This window comes from Scardinius erythrophthalmus (assembly GCF_964197995.2).
Source record: "Scardinius erythrophthalmus genome assembly, chromosome: 13".
Lineage (NCBI taxonomy): Eukaryota > Metazoa > Chordata > Actinopteri > Cypriniformes > Leuciscidae > Scardinius > Scardinius erythrophthalmus.
The window spans coordinates 40,949,080-40,973,200 of NC_138233.1; the positions used below are offsets into that span (position 1 = coordinate 40,949,080).

A 24,121-nucleotide genomic window follows, 5' to 3' on the forward strand; every position below is an offset into this window, starting at 1 on the left:
CAGCATCATAATCGTTTTATCATCAACAGCATGTCAATGGTACACCTGAAAAACTATGTGCACATGTAGAAATATTTCCTTCTTAAATATAAGCATCCATTACCTACATATAAATAATCTCAAATCCTGGACAAAAAACGTGTTACATTATGCTCACAAAATAGTTGAAAATCATTATAAAATCGGACGGAGAAGACGACATGCAAATAATATAGAAAATAAATACAGTGTTTTGCATCCATTCCCTTTTTCCTCCACAGAATGCGCCAGTTGTAAAACATTAGAAAGACTCAATGAACTACAAGGGGAATGTGGTCTATGCTTATCTAGGACGTCAATACGCTTTAACACTATACAATCTGAGCCACAAAAACACAGCTGTAGAAAGACACACAAAACGTTTACGTATTCCTGTCAACAGTGAAGTATGTACTTGTGCCATTTTGAAGAACAATTCGCCTTAGATTAATAGTAAATGTGTAGATGAATGTTTGCAGAGCCCCTGGCTCTAAGGCTTGGCAAATGTATAGGTAAAAATATATAACAGAGTGGATTCTGTAATACAGACATGGAACTTGCGCTTGAGTCAATGTAAACAAATAATTATGGCGCCGAGATATAATGACATGTATAATGACATTGAATAATGACATTGTATCTTCGTAAGTCATTGGTGAGTGTTCTTTGCAGCGGGAGCGCGCATCGCAGTCTCTCGTTTACTTGTGTCGACCACAGCCAAAACACAACAGTCCGGATAAGGTCACAATGTTAACATAATGTGTATGATATTATTAATATTATTATTATTATCCATCTTGTGGTGTAAACCGAAAGTAGTCGGGTGGCGTCTCTTCTTTCTTCAGCAGGACGGACTCTCTCTCTCTCTCTCTCTCTCTCTCTCTCTCTCTCTCTCTCTCTCTCTCTCTCTCTCTCTCTCTATCTCCTTCTTTTGGCATTTCCCCACAGTCACTCGAGTAAACTCTTGTTGGTTTGTTGAATCTCGCGCTCGTCGCTACCTCTGACTCAGAACATGCTGGTCTTTACTAAAGTGGCTTTGGCTCCGTTCTGTCTTTGTAATGTGGACAGAACGCTGGCGAACGGTCCGCCCAGAGAGTCCGGAATTGAGGTGATGGTTCCCGGGGCTGAAGCCCACCCTTGACTCGGTGCAGTGACTCCCATTCCGGCCACTGCCGTCTTCCCCTGCTCCACCGGGCCGTTCCCCGAGCCGCTCACCTGTCCGCCGCTGGGGCTCGGCCCCCCACAGTTGGAGGACGGGTTCGGGTTGGGCCCGGGCCCGCCGGTGCTGTCCGGATCGGTGGCCTTGGCCTCTTTGCTGTCCTCCTCTCGCGAGTCCTTCTTCGCGGACCCGTTCTTGGCAGCGGCTGCTGCTGCCGCGGCCGCGCGCTCCTGCTTGCGGAATTTGGCGCGCCTGTTCTGGAACCACACCTGTGGAGAAGCGCGCGCGTTATATCATTGCACTTGCATACATAAACTATTGTTATTATTTAATATGAATGCTCTTAATAATAATATAGAAAATGTTGCATTCCAACAAGCGATTTTGCGTTTAAAAGACGTCTAATAGCCGTCCAAACACAGCTCAGACATCTAGCCTAAAGAACAATAAAGGCTATTCTATTCTAAAACAAGGCTGCATTTGGGCTGACAGTGAACATTTAATAGACGGCTAAACCACAGCCCAATAATAGACTAGTCATCAAGTAGATACATAAATGAAATGAGTGAAGAAATGAAACCAAACACCTTGTAATCACTGTTGACTTTGCTTACATGATGGAATGATTTTGGCAAAAACGGCATGTAACCAAATTCAAGGTTTTTTTTTTTTTTTTTTTTTTTTTTTGTCTAGAAGTGTGTTACTCACAGCCGGACTATATCGGGTCTATAGTTTGAAATGACGGCTATTGCTTGCTGGGTATTATTATTGCACTTCATTTTATATTTACACTGGGAAGTGCTACATCATTTTCAGCCCAAGAATAAAAAACAGTTGCTCTTGTCATAGCCTACAATAAGAGTTTGCTTGTGATGTTTTCTTCTGTAGATAGTGAATGCGTGTGGAGATGTGTTGTGCTGTAGGTGTAGTGAATGCAGGTATAGGGTCTCCCACCTGCACCCGAGCCTCGGTGAGGTCGATCTTCAGCGCGAGCTCCTCCCGCGTGTAAATGTCCGGGTAGTGCGTCTCGGCGAACACGCGCTCGAGCTCTTTGAGTTGCGCGCTGGTGAACGTGGTGCGAATGCGCCTCTGCTTTCGCTTCTCGTTCAATCCCCCGTGGTCCGTGAACAGCTTGTAGGGAACTGTCGAAGAACACACAAGTTAAGTCAACTGTAGAAAATGTACCTAAAATGTCATGTTGATGTAAAACACGCCACTTGTTGATTCTAATAGCAAGAAACGAAAACGAAATAATTCAAATAAAGTTTCTAAACTAGGTGTGTATTCAGTGGTTATGCCTGTAAGATAAGATCAAATCGTGATAAAAGATAAGGTTATGAAAATCCCGAGTCAGATGTAATCCTGTTATCCGCGAAATGCTGTTAATTGAATGTTATTGGAGACTGCATTGGAAACTTGTCATAAATGCTGCTATTGTTGCTAGTGCAACTTCAATTCACTGTCAATAATGAGCTTAAGTCGCTGGTTATTTCATTATTTTCGAAGGTTTATGTCTCATCGCAAAGTAAATAAATTATGCCTATCATTTTGGCAGCTTAAGATAATTTTGTTGGCGGTTAGGGTGTGACTGGGATAGTGTAACCCCGTAACTGAATTACCTCTTGCCTGCAATCGCTTCTAACGTGATAAATTCTTTCATTTGTGTAAGCAAATTTCGTTTGGTAAATACTAAACACATTTCCATTTTCCAAAGCAATCAGGGCGCTTATATACGGCGTGTGTCGGCTTACCTGCGGCGTACGGGCTGCTCTGGTGGTCCCGCAGGGTGCCGAGGCTGCAGGAGCCCGGGGTGAGCGACGGGCACCCCGAGGTGGCCCCGAACGTCGTCCTGATGGGATTGTACTGAAAGCCACTGGCTTGGCTGCAGGAGCTGAAGTCCGCATAGGCTGAAGCCAGGCTCGACGTGTCCATCCCGGCCATACACGACTCGTAGGCAGAGGAATTGAGGTAAGAATACTCCATTTTATACATTGAAAAGGCTCAGTGGAGAAGGAAAGCTGCACTCCCAAGGAAAAAGACACACAAATTGGATTAAAATGGCGAGGAGCACATGAAAACCCGAAGCGCGCACGGAGTTGGGGAGCTCAGCTCGTGACGGCTGAATTTTGACTGGTTTGAAGGAGGCTCGTGCCGTGGGTAGATGTGCACTGCTCGGCGCCTGCTCAAAAACTGCCCTCCTTTATAGGAGCTGAGCCTTGTTTTATGAAAAGCCTCCCAAGGAGCCGCCTAGCCCCAGGTCTCTAGAGCATATAGTCCTCATAATAAACTTGGCTCTTTCCGCTTGGACAATAGCACGGCGTTTGGGTCTTATTGCTAGCGCTTTTTTACATGACAATAACTCATCAGTCTATTGGGCTGGCACTGGGGGATCGGGCTGTCCAACCTCCCTATCATTGATCCCCTGCATCTCTAATTAGAATTTAATACCCCGCCATTACGCGCCAGCCCAGCCCTCGCGCTCAAACCGCCATCTTGCCCTTTAATTCAATCACACCACTTGGAAATAATGAAAGTTGGGTGACGATTCTCCCTGATCCAATTTTCCCCAAGCTTTTAAGCCTTTAAACCGGTGGTATACCTTGGGCTGAATTTTCGATAGTATTTCCCCGTCTCCTTTAACTTTTTCATCTCTCGTTTTCTCTTTTCTTTTATACTCGGCACTGCTTCGCTGGTTTTCAGGAGCCAAGGCTGTTGTGGTTCTACATGGCTAATTTAGTGGGATACTTATATAAGCGATGTCATTCTGAAGAATGTTGACGGAAATCAATGACTGCTGAAAGCAAATGTTCGCCGTGATGCTTTAATAATAGCACAACAACAACAACAACAACAACAACAACAACAATAATAATTTCATGCAATGGGCGGCTGTCCGTGTTACAGTGTAATTAAGCATTTAGATACTGTGTAATAATAATAACTACATACCAGGGTTAGATTAGTTGCATGTAATTATGCATCATTTTTAGTTAATACTACAGTAACTACACACTCTAAAAAATGCTTTGGGTCAAACATGGACAAACCCAGCCGTTGGGTTAAATTTTTTAATTACTTTTTTAGCCCAACGTTTGGGTTTGTCCATATTTGACCCAAAATTGGGTTAAAACAACCCAGCATTTTTTTAGAGTGCATGTAACGTGTGTAACAAGGACACTGTAAAATTAAAGTTTGCATGTAAATCTATTCGAATACCTTATAATAAATGTATTCAGTTAAATAGGTGAATAATAGACATGCAATAGATTTACTTGCAAACACGGCTTTAAAGGTTATGTTTGTAACCACATGTACGGATATTTAATTTCTAAATTAAACTGATTTAATTTCTAAATTAAACTGAACTGAGTTGCTGGTTTATTTGCTGTAGTTCCATCTAATTTATTAATGCTTCTGTAATGTATATTTTAAAATTATTTTATTCGCGTGATTGTTGTTTAAGGGCAAGTGCAAATTCACCGAATAGCTTAATCATCACCCCTCTTATCTCGCCAAATTGCTTTAGAACATAAGTGTAATTGTAACTCTCTGATACCATAATATATTTAAATCACGCGCAATGTTAACGGAGGACTGCACAGATGTTTGAATTAATTGTAATTAATACATAACAAAATTCCGGTAAGAATGATTTTTAGCTGTGGTTATCCAAACAGTCATTGATTACAAGTCATATGACGGACTTTATGAAATGCAGTCAAAATAATTGTGTTTCTCACAGTAAAGACCAATATTCAAGGCTCCAGTGTTATTGGCCGTGTGTAAGGCATAAGCAAAAACACACGCCTCATATTTAAAATATCAAAGATATATACACTCTCAGAAATAAAGGTACAGTGAGGGTACAATTAAGTACTTTAAGGTACAAATTTCACAAATGTGCCAGCAAAGGAACAAACATGTATTCAGCTGAGTACCAAAAAGTACCTTTCCAAAGAAAAGGGGTACACAATGAAATATGCATGGTGAAAGGTACATATATGTACCCTTTGAAAAGGTACATTGTCATATAAAGTAATAGTTAAGGTACAACATTCACAAATGTACCATTAAAGGTCCTATCGTGTTCCCATTGGGTACTTAGAAGTACCTTTTGGGTACACATCCTGCAGGGTACAAAAAAGTACCTTATTCAAGTCAAAGGGTACACTTCATGTGGGGTACTAAGAAGTACTTTTCAAGTTACAGGGTACACAATCCTCTGGGGTAGCAGCTACTTATGTGTGCCTTTTCTAAGACTGATAGAGCCTTTGTCATAATTTGTAAATGTGGTATGCTGAATAATCCTCTGTGATAAGTGCATAATTATTATCACTATCAAGTTTCATAAGTATTTTCATTCGTTTCTGCTAAGGGATTATTTACAGATTTATACTCGATTTTTATAATTATTATCATTATTGTTTTCATTTAAATAATTGTTGCATATATTGTGGGTTCTATAATAAGCACTATTGGTTCGAATTAATTCAATAATATATTATTATAGTTAAGATAGATGTGTGTGCTTGGTTGTGTGTGCGTGGGCGCGGCTTGCGTGCATTTAGAGAAGGAGTTCTTCTCGCGATACGTTTCATTCAAGATAAAGCAAAGCTGATGGTCGCATCATTAATTAATATCATCCTTTACAGGTAACGAATGTATAAAATGTACACCATCATTGTTTTAGATCTTCATAAGAAGGACTGTTAATTGTATTATTTCTTATGTATATGAGACTGTTGAGTCTGTAAACTATAGTGTTAACGATCTGTGCTGCGAACATTGTTAGCAAACCTGGTGTGATTAGCGCGCGCGCGCCGCGAGTTATGCAGAGATAAAAATGTGGAGATAAAGTACCGAGTATAGTGTTATTCTGCATGTTTTATGTTTTCCTTTATTCATTAATTCTGTGATAAGTTTATTTCATGCTGTTTCACTGATAGTGAGTATGTATGTGACGTCATGAGTATGTAGGGTGAACTTGGATGTCAATGGCATGAATGGAATTTGAGTGTTTACAAGAGCAGCATGTAAACAAACTAATCTTCAGCGGCGAAATAAAAGCCTTTTATTGACGAGACCGGTCTGCGAGACCTCCAGCTCACAGCGGGGTCTCTGAGCAGGACTGGCCGAGCGACGAGCTAGCGGCTGGGGCAGGCGCCTGCTGGCTGTCACCTCACATTGAGCTTCTCAACTCCGAAAACTTTTAAGCAAATTGTCAATTTGGCATCAATTTTCACAAGACTGCCTATATTCGAAATCTAAACAGTTCTTTTCTCGCCTAAAACGTTCTCATAAGTGAATTTAGTGATGAATAAGATGGCGAAAATTGTTAAAATTGTCCTGTTGTTGGTCTGTCTAATATTATGACTGGCTGTTTTTTTCGCGCCGTTATTCGCGTTCTACGTCAGCGGTCACTTGACGCCTCTTTCTTTCACTCACTGTCAGTCGCTGGAGCCTGCAGGACCCTTTGCAGCTCAACAATGGCCCTGCCAACTTTATCATCAGATGAGCTGATCTAAACTTTAAAAGAAGATGGTTTAACTATGACAGAGATTGAAGTGCAGAAATTCAGAGGTGAGTACTGTCGTTAGCTAACGTAAAGTTACATTTAAGTGACACTTGCTGATTAAAGTTGGCTGCACGTTAGCTACAGTTAGATCGAACTAACATTTATATCGGGACTTATTTGTAAGTTACCACTAACGTTCGTTAGCTAGTTGTAAAGATTGTAAAGAAAAAAGCATAATATTAGCTGACCTAGCTAACGTTTGCCAGCTTAGAGTTGGCTCGTTAGCTCGAGTTCCTCATACAGAAAAGTTGAGTTAAAGTTAAGTTGATGTCCAAATAGTGCTGCAGCTATGTAGATAATCAATTATGTAGGTGTTTAGTGTACGGGTATTGTATATTTATATGTTGAAGATGTTGGATGATGTTCGATTCCATTTGTGCACGTGGAACTCAGTTTAACGTTAGAAGATGGCGGCTATGTTGTGCACGTTAGAATAGACTAGTTGCATGTGGCCGCCATTTTGGACATCGGATCAGCGAGTGTGCGGTTAGACACTTCCAGTTTCGCGTTACGCCCGGTGCAGGTAGCCGGATAAAGCCGAAATGTATCTTTTATAGTTGTTTATAGAATCAATTATCACTTAAAATACTTCTAAGATCCATATTACTATCACACGAGCGAGTGGCAATTAAATGCACCGGCGTAATGCGACACACTCGCTGATCCGAAATCCAAAATGGCGGCCACGCGCAACTAGCCTATTCCCGGGTCTTCTCTATAGCAGTGTTTCTTAAACGTTTTTCAACATTGTAACTTACCCCCTTTGAATTGCTTTTTTAAGCCAAGTATCCCCTAACCAGTGCAAAACATTTTTGGTAGGACTTTTTTTAAAGAGGAAGAATACAAACAGCCTTTTTAAACAAAAACAAAAAAAAAACATTTAAATGTTTTTTTTTTTCAAATGTAGAATCCATCACTTAATTCATTCATTAATATAGTATAATTATTGTAGGAATTATGCATGATGTATTTTTAAATCAGTATTTTTGCAAAAAAATTCACGTACTCCAAAGTATCCCTAGGGGTACACTACCAATATTTGAGAAACACTGCTCTACGGAACAAATGAAATCTGTGGGAATTTCTGAAATGTGGACAACCAGTTACTGTGTATATACCCATAATGCATGAGTAATGATCAAATTCCAATGTGCTATTTATTAATAGAAAATTTACTTTTTACTTAATAGAAAATGAAGTGGATGGAGAGACGGTACACCTGGGCTTAACTGACTCAATGCTGGACCATCTATTTAAAGGCTCGTTCAAAAAGCAGGCCAAGTTCCTTCAAATAGTACGAAAGATGCAAGAGCCTGGACACAGAGAGGCCTGTCCCACTCAAAGGAACACACAACCCAACATGGGTAGAGACTGTCCCGTAACGGCTACTCACAGCACAGGTAGCCCCCCCCCCACCCCACCCCACCCCACCCCACAGCACTTCAATGTTATTAATGGAGAGTAGGGCTGGGCGATAAAACGATAGCGATAATTATCGTGATATAATTTTTCTCGATAAAACGATATCAAGAGGTCGATAAATGTTCGATAACGTTTTTGCGTTCCAAAAGCGTAACGAAACTCATTTGAACCGCGCGCCACACGGACCATTTATCCGCTCGGCTCAATGTCCAAACGGCAGCGTGAGCTCAGTAGAGCCGATGCGTTTACTCTGATCGGTCTCGGTCACGAAATCCAGTGAAAAGGAACACAATGTAAAGGCAGATGAAACAGCGCTGACAAACAGGAGAAACACTGCGCAACGATAGTCATTTTCCGTCTACAAATTCCCATCATTTACCATGGATTTACTGTAACATTAGCCTAGTAATATTAACTGCACCATGAAAAGTGGGATATACATATTGAATTGTATTATATTATTAATGTAGACAATGTATTAAAGGACTAATGGAATATAATTACAGTATTTAATGTATAAAGCTATTTAATGTATATAAGTATATAAGCTAATGTATTTACTGGCTACTGTTTTTCATACAAATACCATAGAAACAGACCTGCCAACCTGTACGCATTTTGCGTAGCGGATACGCATTTTGACATCAAAGTACGCTGGTACGATTTGTTAGTCTAAACTACGCAAAAACCTGGTGACGCCTCTGCACGCGCAGTCCTCAAATCAAGCAACAGCAAAAGAAGAAGAGTTCGACCAATCATAGCGCTGGATTCATTCCCCAAATAGCAAGCGGGGATGATTGACAGATGCGTAAGGCCTATCATTAAAAAGAGACTGAAAATCGACACCAATAAAGAATCCCGCTCGATCCGCCTTCTTCTACTCCCGCGGCCCGCAGTCTGACTGATTTCATAAGCGAGGACAGTAACGTTACAGCACTGTACATCTGACTCCTGAAGGTAAACGGGCTGGGCTGGGCTCGATATGGAAAGTTGAAATATTGTACTGAGTTAACCTAATCCTATGGATTCGATGATCACACGGATCGCATGGATTATCTTACTAATACTCCGTTCTTCATGGTCACTCAGAAAAAGAGGAAGACATCATTCAGCCACGCAAATAATAAAATGCTCAAGAAATACTGAACAATAAATCTTAATAAACTTGAAATCGCTATGGCTTCGTGATTATGAAAGTGATGTGATCATTTGTGGATTACGGATAAGCGCGAGTCTGGAGAAACAGGCGTTTATTAATTAATTCTCAGTGCTAAGAAACGTAGCCTTCATGTGTTACGTTATTGTGTTAATAATAACTAAAGTACCTAATTATGTTACATATTTATTTTGTATGAAAACTAGCGTGTTAGTTATGGATTAGTACCGTTGTATCAGTGCTGCGCGAGCTCTCACAAACACGGACATGCGCACAGAGAGAAGATAATTGTAAAATTAAATTTGACGGGCTAAGTTTAAATTTTGTTCTTGCTTGTTTTTGTTTTTTGTTTTTTTTCTGTGAAAATGCCAGAAAGCATTTTGTATTATCCATCCTTGTTTTTAAAATTCGTTAAATGACGAACGTTTTCACAGCCCTTATATGTCGGATTTAAGTATTCAAGTATCTAACTTACCGGTATACTTGATATTCTTTTTAGAATAAGTGATTCGTTATGCTATTATTGGACTCCTGTCTATTTATTGTCAACTGTTTCCTATAATGTTTTGGCTAACATTTATTCAGCTAATGCGTGTCCTGTTTAAAATGCGCAATGTTCAAATGCAAAGACCACGTCACAAATAGAAGCCCTTTTCCCTGTGTTATTTAGTATCATATTTGGATATTGGAATAATAAATTAAGTAGCCTATCTTTTTTTTTTTTACAGTTTTATAGTGGTTTCTTAATTTTAGACTAGTTGACCAGCACACATTTTATGCAATGCAATATAATGCATGTGTGTCGTCGTCGCCGTCGTCGTCCACACCCCCCCCCCCCCCCCACCCCGTCGGTACGCAAAAAATAATTTCAAGGTTGGCAGGTATGTAGAAACCATAATGTTACATTTTGCCATGATAGTGAGGTGCTACAGGCTATGCCTGGTTTCATCTGTGGTAGTCATGATCTAAATGCGTGATACTGGATGACCAATGGTTAAGTTAAATAAAACTCAGAATCAGAAAAGTCAGTATTACATAAAAAAAAAAAAATGATATATGTTCTGACAATAGAGTAGTTTAAAACCACAATTAACGATCTGGTTTCTACAACTGTCACTTAGGAGCAAAAATCTGCCTTAAACTTGAAAGAAATAAAGATTTGACTTTTATCGTGATAATTATCGATATCGACTGATTTTTTATTTTTTTTGGCCATATATCGCCCAGCCCTAATGGAAAGGTGATTTATGAAGTAGTGTTGTCACAATACCAAAATTGTGACTTCGATATGATACCAGACTAAATACCTCAATATCGATACCATGGGGAAAAAAACTAAATCAGTAGTAGTAGTAATTGAAAAATATGACAGAACTTACAATTCATTGTTTTTTAAATTCATTTGAAAAAATTCTTCTTTTTGACCATTCCTTCCCCTTAAAATAAAATAATAATAATTGCATGCCATTGACATTATCAATCATGTTAACATTTGCTAACCTTTAACAATTCTGGTTAGGATGACCAAAATCTAATTTCATGAAACGAGTTATTTAATATTTTTTAAATGTAATTTTATAATTACAATATAGATATTTAATTTAATTGTATCTCTGCTATATGAAGGCAATATAATTATTTATTCTTACAGAGGACATGGACACAGAGGAGATCCACACTATTACATTTCAAGTGCTAGATGTTGATGCTGCTACGAGGTAAGTGTTGAGTTTCATTCAACTGCAACACCAACTCTCTTTTATTAAGCTCTTATACTTACCTGTTTTAAAGAAATCGAAACAAATCATTGTACTTTAAAGTGGCCGTGAGGGCCTCTCGGCTACCGTAGTACTTACTATAACGAACTAACAGATGTAAATTGTCTTTATTTTTTCTTGTAAAACTAGTTCTCAGTCCTTTGGGAGACTGCCTGATGTTTATGTCCTCCCATCATTCCCTAAAGAGCTTCAAGCAAAGCTGGATGCCAAAGAGGAGGTCCAGAGAGTTCCACAATACAGGCACAAAATAATACGAGTATTGCATGAGACTGTTGCCATGTATACTATGTAAGTACTACTGGCTGTATTCTTTGTCCCGTGTGTGTGTTGTGTGTCTTGTTTTTTGTCTCTTGCTGCTCATTCTGTCTTTTGTTGGCACTGTTTCTGCTGGACTTGTCCATTCACCAATCCAATCCAGATGCTATATCTATCACTAATCATTTACTTTTACTGGTTTCTGTTCTAGGTATCCCACTCACACAGAGTATGTCAAGGTAGCCCAGGCATTAATCCGGAAATACCCATTCCTGAAGGATGTTACGGGAAATGGCTATGTAAGTAGCTTTGCTTAATGTACTCCATGATAAATATTAAACCATGTGAATGAACTCTGAAAGTCATTGTTGTCTAGCTAGCTTTGTTGTAGTCCTATCCTTCATCCTAATATGTGTGTATTAAGTCTCTGGAGTGACAATGGAAGCGTCCATATGCCAATCGACCGTTTCCCCGTTTATAGGAGCAATGTGACCACTCACCTGCAGCAGGTCTCTGAATAAAAGCACAAATGTTTACCTCAAAGCTTCCTCCAGACCTCCACCAATGAGGTGGGATAATTAATTAGTTAATATCCAGTCAGTTGTACAATTGATTAATCAGGTATGCCCTGGTCACTTATTCCAATAGTATAGGACAGGAAATGGTAGATGCAGTTTTACTTTCAGGAAGTAGTGGAGCTGGTGAATATAGCCTATAGGCTACTGTATATGGACACACATTTGAGCCTTGATTCCGCGACCTGCTGCAGGTGAGTGGTCATATTGCACATATAAACTGTGAAACGGTCTTTTGGCGTATGGACGCTTCCATTGTAACTCCATGGGACTAGCTTTGTTCATCCAAAGTGAGAGGTTTTGTTGAGTAATTTGGATTTATTTTTGTTGTTGAAATAAGCATACCTGGCACATGTCGCTGAAACGCAAATTCAAGACCGAACGTGCTCCACTTGTCCAAAATGATGAAGTGAAACTGATCAAAGAGAAGTTTGCCCATGGAACGAAGTCCAAGCTACCTGATGCTGAGAGTGCAAAAACCTCTCTGAGAACCAAGCCACGATCAGTGAGTTGGATTTAAATAATTTTTGTTGTTTGATTGTCAAACAAGGGAGGGAAAGGGGGTGGGGAGTTGATTAGTCACATGTGCACAAGCCGTGGTAAGGGTCGAACTGTAAGGTCGTATCCTTACCTAATTTCTTGTCTCAGCTAGGGCTGTCGTGGTGAAGGAATTTCCCTTGCGGTAATTTTGAGTGGCTCAATAGCGCGATGTGCCATTTATTTATTTATTTATTTATTTATTTATTTATTTATTTATTTATTTGATTTATTTATTTGATTTATTTATATTTATTTGTTGCTATATAAATAAGTGTTATGATGTGGTCAGCATGCACAAAAACTAGTACATTTTCAGTAATGTAACCGAAACTAAACAGTGTCTATCTGCGCATTGAAAGGCTGTCACTCAGCACGCAGTTACAGTGGGAACAGCCTGTCTTTGATTCATATAACCGTTCGTTCAACGAACACGTTCAAAAACGCTGATTCATTTAAAGATAGTGATGAAACAAGGTGTTACTTTATTTTTAACTTTGAGCTCCACTTTTCAAGGCTCAGCTTACCGCGTCGCATGGGTAACGCTGAAGCTGATGCGATTTAATGTGTGGCTTTCTGATTTTTGTTTCCCGCGGCTTCCTCACGCTGTGGAATGCTGACCAGCGCTGTCACTGATGCCAGGGACATATTCAACATATTTCGCTTTCCTTGGACACAGCAACCTTTTCACAAATCTATATGACTTTACCTCATAGACAGACGCAGGTAATCGCACGCAATCCGTCGATCATTCGTCGGTCTATTTAGGCTTAAGTGCAAATTCACAAAGCCTCTGTACAAATCACCATGATAAAAAAAGTCTCGTTATCATTATTAACTTATTTAACATTCAATATATGTGAGCGAAGTTCAAAACAAGAAGGGTATTATTGCCTTATGAAAAAAGAAAATGCGAATATTGCGGTGTGCTGCGATTACTTGCATTCCTCTGCGGTTGGCTTGTCAGTAGCGCGGTACTGCAATATTGCGGTTATCGCAACAGCCCTAGTCTCAGCTAAACATACCCCCCCCCTGCCTGTCTCTTTCTTTCACTCACCTCTCCTCCTCTCTTTTTTCCCCCTCTCTTAGAATACAGAAGTCAGATCTCTCAGTCTCTGTCCCACACTCCCCTGGCCTGATCCTTTTTTTAATTTTTCTGTTCTGTTACTATTTTGGTCAATAGGAACTTGATGTTCTTGGGGAAGATGCATCTTCAATCGCTGGTCATGTTAAGATTCTGCAAACACAATACAGCAAGGCGCAGCCAGACACTGTGATTGTACGCGACCTAATGCAGAGAACTTTAGCATGGAGGCAAAAGGAGATTGCAGAAGGAATGAGTGTTGAGGACACTGTGAAGAAATATCCCTTCTTAAAGACACCCTCAGGAGTAAGTGTTAAAAGTTAGATGTACCCTAGAACAACAAGACCTTTATAAAAACATTTAAATAAGTCTTGACTTTGTAAACATGGTTTGTTTAAACAGAGCTAGTATAGTCTAGAATTATACTCCACTTCGCATTCTCTTAACCCCCCCATAGCATGTTAAAATACTCTGTAATCCCCTTTCCCTCATGGTCAGGTGCTTACTTGTCTTTGTCTTTCTGCAGCTGTTGGAGGAGGTGGGTCGTATCCACTCCACAGCGAGCATTAGCTTCACTGATGGCTTTAACCAGATTGTTCCCAAAGTACTTGCCCTGGCTCAAGGAAAATCTCCACTAGTCAAACAGTACTTGGAGGCCAGAGAAGAAGCGCTTACCGAGGATCTACCAGGTACTTACAAAACGCTTATTATGAGTGTACTCACACAAATCAGTAGACAAAGTGCATTTTGAGATGATAATCAGATTTTGTGTTTGTATAAGCTACTGGATGCCTAAAATTTCCTTCAGGATGAATAAAGTATCGATTTTTCATGATTCTCTTCTAGGAATGGACTTCAGAGCGGCACTAATCCTCCTGCCAATCATTTTTAAAGAGAGTGTGGATCATCACATTATGATGGGAGAGGTATGGATCTCTAGCACTCTAGTGTTTTGTATTTTTTTTCTTTTTTTGGGGGGGGGGGGAAGGAATGATAGGATAGGATCGGATCGGATCGACTATCTCTTTTTCTTTTACCAAACATGTGTTTGCATCCCTGTCTACTTTGCTGTATTCTTCAGGGTGAACACAACACACCATACCCAATTGTCCAGGTGACCCAAGAAGACTGGAAGTCCACATTTGAGGGACGAAGCTCCTGTTCCCTGAAGGTAGACAGGGTCGAGGTGTGTGAAGGCATGAAGGTAGAGGAAGCCATGATCTCCTCGTTTTATTCATATTTTGTTTTCAATCTTGAATACCAACCCAAAAACAAGAACACTCTGACATTTCTCCAGCGATGTATTGCGAAAATTAATGTGAAGGGAGACCGGCCTCTGCCGACGACTGTAACCAGAGTTATAAACCACCTCTTCTAAATGCCTCGTTTACACCCACGTTTACACCAGTGCCCTAAGTGCCAAAGAAAAACTTTCACTCTTATGAAGTTGGTCCAACATGTGGGACTAACTCATGCCCATGAGGCAGGCTTCTCGATCACATGTGGACTCAATGACTGCCAATCCACTTTTTCTAGTTACCCATCTTTCAGATGTCATGTTTATAGAAAACATAGAGCTTGTATTTTACCTGCTAGTGAGGAGCCTGCTAGTGAGGAGCCTGCTAGTGAAAACCCTGCTTCTGAAGATGAACATGAGCATGTTATGTGTGATGATGCAGATGTCCAAACCCCCCCTTGTATGGACACACTTTTATATAACTTTAAAAATAATCTTTGTAGCTTCATCCTAAAATGCAGGGAAAAAAACAATTTACCAGAATCAGTTCAGCAGGAAATTCTTAGTGATGTAAACTTTTTATTTTGTTTTTTTAAGGAGAATTACGATGAATTTGTATCTTATCATCTTAAAGAAAATGGTTTTGATGTCAAAGGATGTCCTGAACTTCAGCAGGTTTTACAGTCCAATGATTTTTTTGAGGAAGCATCAAAAGAGTTCTCTTCTCAGTTCAAATTGAAAGAATACTGTAAGTCAATGTTAGACTTGACTGAACCAGTTCAATACACTTTAAGAGGGTCTACAGGACATAAAATAGGTAGCTTCTCCTATGTTCCCATTTCTGATGTTTTAAAAAAATATTGTTCTCATGAGGATGTATGGGATGACATAGTGTCTGTAAATATTGAAGATGAACAGGTCTTAACTGACTTTAGTGATGGATTGTACTATAAAGAGCATCCTTTCTTTAGAGAATATCCAAATGCATTACGACTGCATTTTTATGAGGATGAATTTGAGGTAGTAAATCCTTTGGGATCAAAGAAAACAAAACACAAACTGTGCGCCTTCTACTACACTGTAGGTAATGTACATGGAAGGTACAGGTCTCAAGTGAAGCATATTCATTTAGCATTACTGGTGCGCTATTCCTATTTAAAGGAGTGTGGCTTAGAAGTTATCCTAAAGCCACTGCTAGATGATCTTAAAGTGCTCTCAACAGATGGGTTCACCCTCACTGTTGGTGGGGTTGAGCAGAATGTCCATGCAGCCCTAGCTACCATTTCAGGTGATAACCTTTCAGCTCACATGATTGGAGGATACAGTATGTCATTTAACTCAGGAAGAGTTTGTAGACATTGTATGGGAACATATACAGATATAAAAGAGAAATTTCAGGAAGATAGTTATGTTTTAAGAACATCTGACGTTCACCGGTATCACCTGGAATGTATCCAGCAAAATCCTGACAGTAGAGTAACATATGGGGTACAGTGTAGTTGTCCGTTTAATGTGCTTCCTTATTTTGATGTTACGAAGTCCTTACCTCCAGACATAATGCATGACATGTTAGAGGGTGTCATACCTTTAGTTTTGAAACTTGTCCTGTGCCAAGCTCATAAAGAGAAACATATTAGCATACAAGAGGTGAACGAAGAGCTGCAGAGAATGACAATAGGTCAAAATGATAGAGCAAATAAGCCAGTACAGTTGTCTGAAAGATTACTACAAAAAGGAGGCATTGTGGGCTCGGCATCTCAGAAATGGTGCCTTTTTAGACTTATTCCTTTTTTGATCGCACATCGTATACCTCCTGAGTGTCAATATTGGCGTGTGTACCTGTTGTGCCGAGAAATTGTAGATATTGTTCTAGCTCCAACGGTGAGAAGAGAGAACCTTCCTCTTTTAGATGTACTTGTGCAAGAATTTTTGACAGAGTTGAAAGCTGTATTTGGAAATGTTATTACACCGAAGTGCCATTATTTAATTCATTATTCTAGATTAATTTCAATGTTTGGGCCTCTTCGTTCTCTCTGGTGCATGAGGTTTGAAGGCAAACACCAATATTTTAAGAATATTGCAAGTAATTGTCGTAATTTCATTAATATAGCTTCCACTCTGAGCAACCGTCACCAGTTAAAACAATGCTGGGAGTTTTCTTCAAATAATTTCTTAGATGATTTTGAGAAGGTACCAAGAAGCAGTACTAGCACTCCATTTTGTTCTTTACCACTTACTCTCCAGTGTGCTCTAGAGCAATATTTTACTGATGTTTCTTTTAGTGAAGATAAAGTTATTCAACGTGTTTCAGAAGTAACCGTTAACAATGTCAAGTATGCCACACAAGATGTTTTTGTTTTGGATGTGTTGCATGGTGAGAGAATTCCTCTTTTTTTCCAAATGAAATACATTTTTAATGTGGACACTACATGGGTTTTTTGTGGAAAACTGATATATCCAAAGTATTTTAGCCAGCACTTTTATGCTTATTCAGTCAAATTTGACCTGGAATGGACTGTGATACAGCCTGGGGCAGAGCTAGATTTTAATGCCCTTGATATATATACAGTTGATGGTGATATCTTTGTGGCAATGAAATACTGTGTGTAAGAATTATTGTACAAATATTTTAGCACTTTCATGAATTGACTAATCTTTTGATGTTGTCTTTCTCTTTAAAGGATTAGTTCACCCCAAAATGAAAATTTCCTAATACACTGCTCAAAAAATATAGGGAACACTTAAACACAATGTAACTCCAAGTCAATCACACTTCTGTGGAATCAAACTGTCCACTTAGGAAGCAACACTGATTGACAATCAATTTCACATGCTGTTGGGCAAATGGAATAGACAACAGGTGGAAATTATAGGCAATTAGCAAGACACCCCCAATAAAGGAGTGGTTCTGCAGGTGGTGACCACAGACCACTTCTCAGCTCCTGTGCTTCCTGGCTGATGTTTTGGTCACTCTTGAATGCTGGCGGTGCTTTCACTCTAGTGGTAGCATGAGACGGAGTCTACAACCCACGCGAGTGGCTCAGGTAGTGCAGCTCATCCACGACGGCACATCAATGCAAGCTGTGGCAAGAAGGTTTGCTGTGTCTGTCAGCGTAGTGTCCAGAGCATGGAGGCGCTACCAGGAGACAGGCCAGGACATCAAGAGACGTGGAGGAGGCCGTAGGAGGGCAACAACCCAGCAGCAGTACACGCTACCTCCGCCTTTGTGCAAGGAGGAGCACTGCCAGAGCCCTGCCAAATGACCTCCAGCAGGCCACATGTGCATGTGTCTGCTCAAACAGTCAGAAACCGACTCCATGAGGGTGGTACGAGGGCCCGACGTCCACATGTGGGGGTTGTGCTTACAGCCCAGCACCGCGCAGGACGTTTGGCATTTGCCAGAGAACACCCAAGATTGGCAAATTCGTCACTGGCGCCCTGTGCTCTTCACAGATGTTGCAGGCAGCAGAACGTTCTCCACGGCGTCTCCAGACTCTGTCACGTCGGTCACATATGCGCCCTGTGATCTTCACAGATGAAGAAGGTTCACACTGAGCATGTGAAAGAGTCTGGAGACGCCGTGGAGAACGTTCTGCTGCCTGCAACATCTGTGAAGAGCACAGGTGCTTTCACAGTGCTTTTCACAATGCTTTTCACAATTCGCCACTGGCGCCCTGTGCTCTTCACAGATGTTGCAGGCAGCAGAACGTTCTCCACGGCGTCTCCAGACTCTTTCACATGCTCAGTGTGAACCTTCATCTGTGAAGAGCACAGGGCGCCAGTGACGAATTTGCCAATCTTGGGTGTTCTCTGGCAAATGCCAAACGTCCTGCGCGGTGCTGGGCTGTAAGCACAACCCCCACATGTGGACGTCGGGCCCTCGTACCACCCTCATGGAGTCGGTTTCTGACTGTTTGAGCAGACACATGCACATGTGGCCTGCTGGAGGTCATTTGGCAGGGCTCTGGCAGTGCTCCTCCTTGCACAAAGGCGGAGGTAGCGTGTACTGCTGCTGGGTTGTTGCCCTCCTACGGCCTCCTCCACGTCTCCTGATGTCCTGGCCTGTCTCCTGGTAGCGCCTCCATGCTCTGGACACTACGCTGACAGACACAGCAAACCTTCTTGCCACAGCTTGCATTGATGTGCCGTCGTGGATGAGCTGCACTACCTGAGCCACTCGCGTGGGTTGTAGACTCCGTCTCATGCTACCACTAGAGTGAAAGCACCGCCAGCATTCAAGAGTGACCAAAACATCAGCCAGGAAGCACAGGAGCTGAGAAGTGGTCTGTGGTCACCACCTGCAGAACCACTCCTTTATTGGGGGTGTCTTGCTAATTGCCTATAATTTCCACCTGTTGTCTATTCCATTTGCCCAACAGCATGTGAAATTGATTGTTAATCAGTGTTGCATCCTAAATGGACAGTTTGATTCCACAGAAGTGTGATTGACTTGGAGTTACATTTTGTTTAAGTGTTCCCTATATTTTTTGAGCAGTGTAATTTACTCACCCCAATTCCATCCAAGATATCCATGTCTTTCTTTCCTCAGTGGGAGAGAAATTTTGTTTTTTGAGGAAAACATTTCTGGATTTTTTTTCTACCAATTGACTTCATTGGTTACCATCGTTTTTAAGTCCAAATCAATGCAGTTTCAAGAGTCTTTGAAGTGTTTAAACGGGCTGTACGAGATCACAGCTGGATATCTTGGATGGCATTGGGGTGAGAAAATTATTAGGAAATTTTCATTTTGGGGAGAAATAATCCGTTAAGCATACAATGAACACTCACAGTAGCTCATAGTAGTTTAAAGCGTTATGTTATGTTATGTTATGTTATGTTATGTTATGTTATGTTATGTTCTTGCACTGCAGTAAGTAATGCGTTCATAAAGTGATTCTGCAGTAATTAATGCATTCATAAAGTGATTCTCTAAAGTTGCTTAAGTGAAAAACTTTGTTTATTAAAGTTTATTGCAAACGAAGATTGTGGTGTGCGGTCGTTATTCTCTTTCCAGTATTTTAATTTTTACAGTTTAACTTCTTTTAAATCATTGATTGTGGGAAAACAAAACATTGCTTTCTTTTGCTCTCATTCTTTTCTATTAATCAAGGACATTTTTGCCACTTTATAGGTACAATGGCATCGTCGCTGGGGTGGTACCCCTAACGAGAACAAATTGGTACCATCTAATTGGGTACCTTTTTGTACCAGTGGATTAAGGTACAAATGTATTGCTAAGGTACCAAATTGTCTCTCAAAAGGTACAGTATAAAAGGGTACAACTCTGTACCTATGGTAAGGGTACCATTGCTGTACCTCGGGGGTACCACCTCAGCGACGAGCCATTTGTACCCTAGAAGGTACATATTTGTACATAAAAGGCACAAACTGTAGGGGTACTTCTTTGTACCCATTAATATGGTACAAGTTTGTTCCCCTTGGTGGTACTGCCCCAGCGACGAGCATTTGTACCTTTTTTTTGTCTTTTCTGTACCTTTATTTCTGAGAGTGTATAGAACAATTGTCGATTCATAAAACAAAGGATAAGCACAACACCTTTAGCGTTGAACAGAACCAGGACCGGTTGTGGTTGAACTCACAAACACACGCTTGTGTCAAAATGCAACAGAGGGATAAAAGCGATTATTAATATTTATGAGGTCACACGAGTGAAAGCATCACGCGTTTCGAGTTTGATTTTCCACCATTTCTGCACCGTTTAAATTCTCTCTCTTTTTTCTTTTTTCGGTCCTTCGTCTTTGTATTGTGAGAAAGATAAATGACGACTAAAAAGTCCAGTCTCTCTTGATCCATCCCGGCCCCCTATTATGTTAATTTTTTCTTTCTACACGCGAGTTGTGACTAAAAGATGTAGCAAATTGATAATTTGATTATTGCAACCAAAGACCAACTGGTCCACCGTCCTCCCTCCACGCGCCTCGAGAGGAAAACGAAGGGATTAATCTAATAACACACAAAGGCCCGAGAAAAGTCCTTTCTGATATTTTGCCGAGGCAAATACAATTATAGCTTTAGCCATCCGTTTCCCCCATTCAAACATCTCTTTATTCGCTGATCTGTGCTCCACCAGCCGCCGAAACGCCCATCTTTTATATTTTCAACATCTCCTTTCATTCTATCAACTGGTTCTGCGATCTGTTGGGCGGACTGAAATGTCAGCGATAAACCTTTGATATCACGCGTTGAATGCGCGAGCTTAAAGAACACATGTACGCGGCGCGCGCGTTTCTCTCGAGATCCACTTGACCATAATCTGTCATAAATCAGTTAAAACAGCGTGTAAGCCTTCTAAATTAAGCCCTTTTCTAACAGCAAACCGTAAAACTGTACGTTATTAGTGATTAACAGTGCGATAATGGTTCAGTAGCCGTAATTTAGAAGTTAATTTGTGATTTAAGGACTTATAAATAACAGCGTCCATATGGCTTCACTTAAATAAATCAAAGCGCTCCGAAGGTCCTAAATCTCTGGTGGAAGTGTGTGACAATAGAGCCGTGAGTTCGGGCTCGGTGGAGACTCTGTGCGGGAGGAATGCGGGTCACAAAGGGACAAAACAAAATGCCTTTGTGTGTGGATGGATAAGACGAATCAGTCCCAGAAGAAGAATAGAAAACAGAGGAGTGAATAAGAGGGGAGGACAGAGGGGTGGGACTGCTGTCAGATCCAACATCACATCTCACTTAATGTGAAGGAAATCCTCGGATTATCAGACGGAGAATTAATATGAGCATTCAAAGGTTATGCTGCGCGCGCTGGAATGCTTTCAGTAGGCCTGGCTTATTTTTGCGATTGAATTTTGAGCCTTGAATTTTATTTCACTTTTAGATAAATTAAAAAAATGCATTCATTGGACTTCTTTTCAAATATATTAAGCAAACTTGGTTTATTTTCGGATCAAACTGTTTATTTATTTAAATTAATTACCCATCGTTAAATAAGTTGTATTTATTTTCCATTATTCCATTATTTTCCTAAACACCTGTAATTTAAACTAGAGATCGATCTCCACCAATCCGGCGATAATAAAACAATAAAGCAATATATATATATATATATTTATTTCAAATTCGAATTTCTAATTGTGCATTCGCACAAATATAGAATACCAGTCATATGTGATTTTATTATATTTTACAATAAATTAAAGAACATATGCGCGTGAAGAGCGCGCGGCGGGATGCAGTTGTTGAATATTTAGCGACGCAGCGGGTTTTTCTGTTTCACATTAAATCACGCTTCTCATCGATGACAGGTTAATGGTGAGTAACCATTCATTAAACGCAGCACTGACATAAACATAATAAAATATAGGCTTCCAAAAACATTTTTACCGATCGAGCTGAAAAACGTTTTTTTTTTTTTTAAAGAATAATTTATATTGACAAGTAGAGATCGGACACTTGCCTTCTGGAGAATAGGCCCCGGACCCCCGGTTCTGTCTGCGGTCCACAGGCGGAGTGTGTCCGGGATGCCTCTCTCATCTCACGGTCTTCCCGAGTGACCACGCTGATGTCTGGCCTTCAGAGCAGAGGATTAGCATAGAAATCTTATTCTGCGGGGACAGTATTAGCAAACATATTAGCCTCTCTAACGCGACTCTGGCCCCGCCGAGATCCTGCGCTCGGAATCAATTACGAAATTACTCCAACCTCTAAGTCGACATTAACGGGAGAAGAAATGCCATCGACCGGACCCAAATAAGATTTCGCAAAGATGTGATTATTTAATCTCTTGCCAGTGTTTAAGAATTTGATTCATAAAATTGTCTAAAATGAGATGGAATTAAATTCTTATCGGAGTCCCTGTCATCGTTTCATCCCGTGCTATACGGCTGGTTTAACAGTGACCCGGATCCGGGACTGTCCGGTAAAGATGCTCACCTGGGCTCACCTGTGCTCAGCCTTACATGTGTGCCTGACTGATGCGGCATGTGTCATGCTTTAATTGCACGCTAAATGATAACCACTTTTAACAGACTGAAGTTGCATAAATCTGAAATGAAACTGAACTGTTTTTGGTAACACTTTATTTTATAGTGTCATTGTTACATATATATTACATACTTACCATAGTAATAACAGTAAATTATGCATAATTACAGGCAACTAACCCTAAACCAAAACCTAATCCAACATGTAGTAAATTATAATTACTCAGTAGCCTACTTAAATATATAATTACACTGTAACAATGACACCTTAAAATATAGTGTAATCTCCTACCCTAACCTAGTAAGTACATGTAGCTGTGTATGTTACTCAGACTTAAATATATGATTACACTGTATGGGGCACCTTAAAATATAAAGTGTAACCCTGCTTTATTTCATCGCTTCTGCTCAGTTTAAGTGACTCTTGTTCAGGAGGAATAGCTGTTTATTTTACCGTGGCTTGAGAAGGCCGGCGGGGTCATTCGTACAAACGCGTGAGAGGGCCATATTTTATTTAACACACTGGCATTGTTGTCCACATTAAGCAATTGACAAAGATTAGCCTCGATGTCATAAATCAGCCGGCAGGTTGAATGGAGTGGTCGGGTCAGTGTCATTATCCGAGCCCGTCTCCACGAGGCTCTCGGGCCCCTGAAGGCATGTGGGGCTCTGGGGCCCTCAGGACCCGCTGGAGGAAGACCCCCGATAAATGCTCAATCACACACGCATTAGCGCCAGACAGCGGCCTATTGTGCGCGGGGAAGCTTTACTGGAATTAAGCGATTAATGACCAGCTACATCCAGAATGATGGAGTGTTTTTTAATGTTTAAACAAATCTCTATGGGGCTCCTCAAGTTGAACAGCAGTTATACTGTACAAGCCACGCCAACCAATCAGCTATCAGATGCTAAATGTGCCGTTTCTGTATGTAGTTCTTTAGCCACAACACTTTCGGTCACACTTTATTTTAAGGTGTCATTGTTAGCCAAACTATTTCTAATACAACACAAGTCTAAATAGATTATGCAAAAATAAGCGACTAATTTTTCGCTATCGTACACAGTAACCGTAGATGTGTGTGTGTGTGTTTGTGTGTGTGTGTGTGTGTGTGTGTGTGTGTGTGTGTGTGTGTGTGTGTGTGTGTGTGTGTGTGTGTGTGTGGACAGGCAGTCACTCTGTCTCTCAGTCACTGATACACACTGTGTCTCTCATTGGGAAACAATGGCCGGCATTCTTCAGTCTCCATACATGTCAATAAATCATATGTGACCCGCGTCATATTTTTTGAGTTTTGCATTTGTCTAGTAATGAACGAAATGTTTTTGATGAATGAAAACGGATATTAAGGGTCGCAGAAGCAGCGATCGTGAACG

General features: G+C 40.5%; 2 protein-coding genes across 3 annotated transcripts; one reads left to right on the forward strand and one right to left on the reverse strand.

Moving 5' to 3' along the window:
- Positions 1–22,332, reverse strand: phox2bb (paired like homeobox 2Bb). 2 transcript variants are annotated; one of them, XM_081382508.1, is made up of 4 exons: positions 22,222–22,332; positions 2,929–3,195; positions 2,132–2,319; positions 1–1,446 (listed from the first exon to the last, which is right to left on the reverse strand). In XM_081382508.1, the coding sequence occupies exons 2-4, from the start codon at positions 3,167–3,169 to the stop codon at positions 1,024–1,026; spliced, it is 852 nt and encodes a 283-aa protein (XP_081238634.1). In that variant the 5' UTR covers positions 3,170–3,195; positions 22,222–22,332; the 3' UTR covers positions 1–1,023. The 2 variants fall into 2 exon arrangements, with proteins under 2 accessions (XP_081238634.1, XP_081238633.1); XM_081382507.1 differs by lacking the exon at positions 22,222–22,332 and having other exon boundaries at positions 2,929–3,481.
- Positions 6,711–17,483, forward strand: LOC308700510 (sterile alpha motif domain-containing protein 3-like; the record flags this gene model as incomplete). The annotated part of the gene is made up of 11 exons (XM_081382140.1): positions 6,711–6,757; positions 7,943–8,152; positions 10,982–11,048; positions 11,238–11,396; positions 11,575–11,662; positions 12,279–12,443; positions 13,659–13,865; positions 14,086–14,248; positions 14,406–14,485; positions 14,641–14,763; positions 17,478–17,483. The coding sequence occupies exons 1-11, from the start codon at positions 6,727–6,729 to the stop codon at positions 17,481–17,483; spliced, it is 1,299 nt and encodes a 432-aa protein (XP_081238266.1). The 5' UTR covers positions 6,711–6,726.
- Positions 22,333–24,121: the final 1,789 nt, after the last annotated feature.

What these genes read in the sequence shown, in the direction of transcription:
- phox2bb (XM_081382508.1), bottom strand. Translation starts at nt 3,169, where the DNA reads ATGTATAAAATGGAGTATTCTTACCTCAATTCCTCTGCCTACGAGTCG. An exon ending in GAGCAGCCCGTACGCCGCAG is followed by an intron (nt 2,320 to 2,928) that starts GTAAGCCGACAC and finishes GTTCTTCGACAG; the next exon opens with TTCCCTACAAGCTGTTCACG. An exon ending in TCACCGAGGCTCGGGTGCAG is followed by an intron (nt 1,447 to 2,131) that starts GTGGGAGACCCT and finishes GCTTCTCCACAG; the next exon opens with GTGTGGTTCCAGAACAGGCG.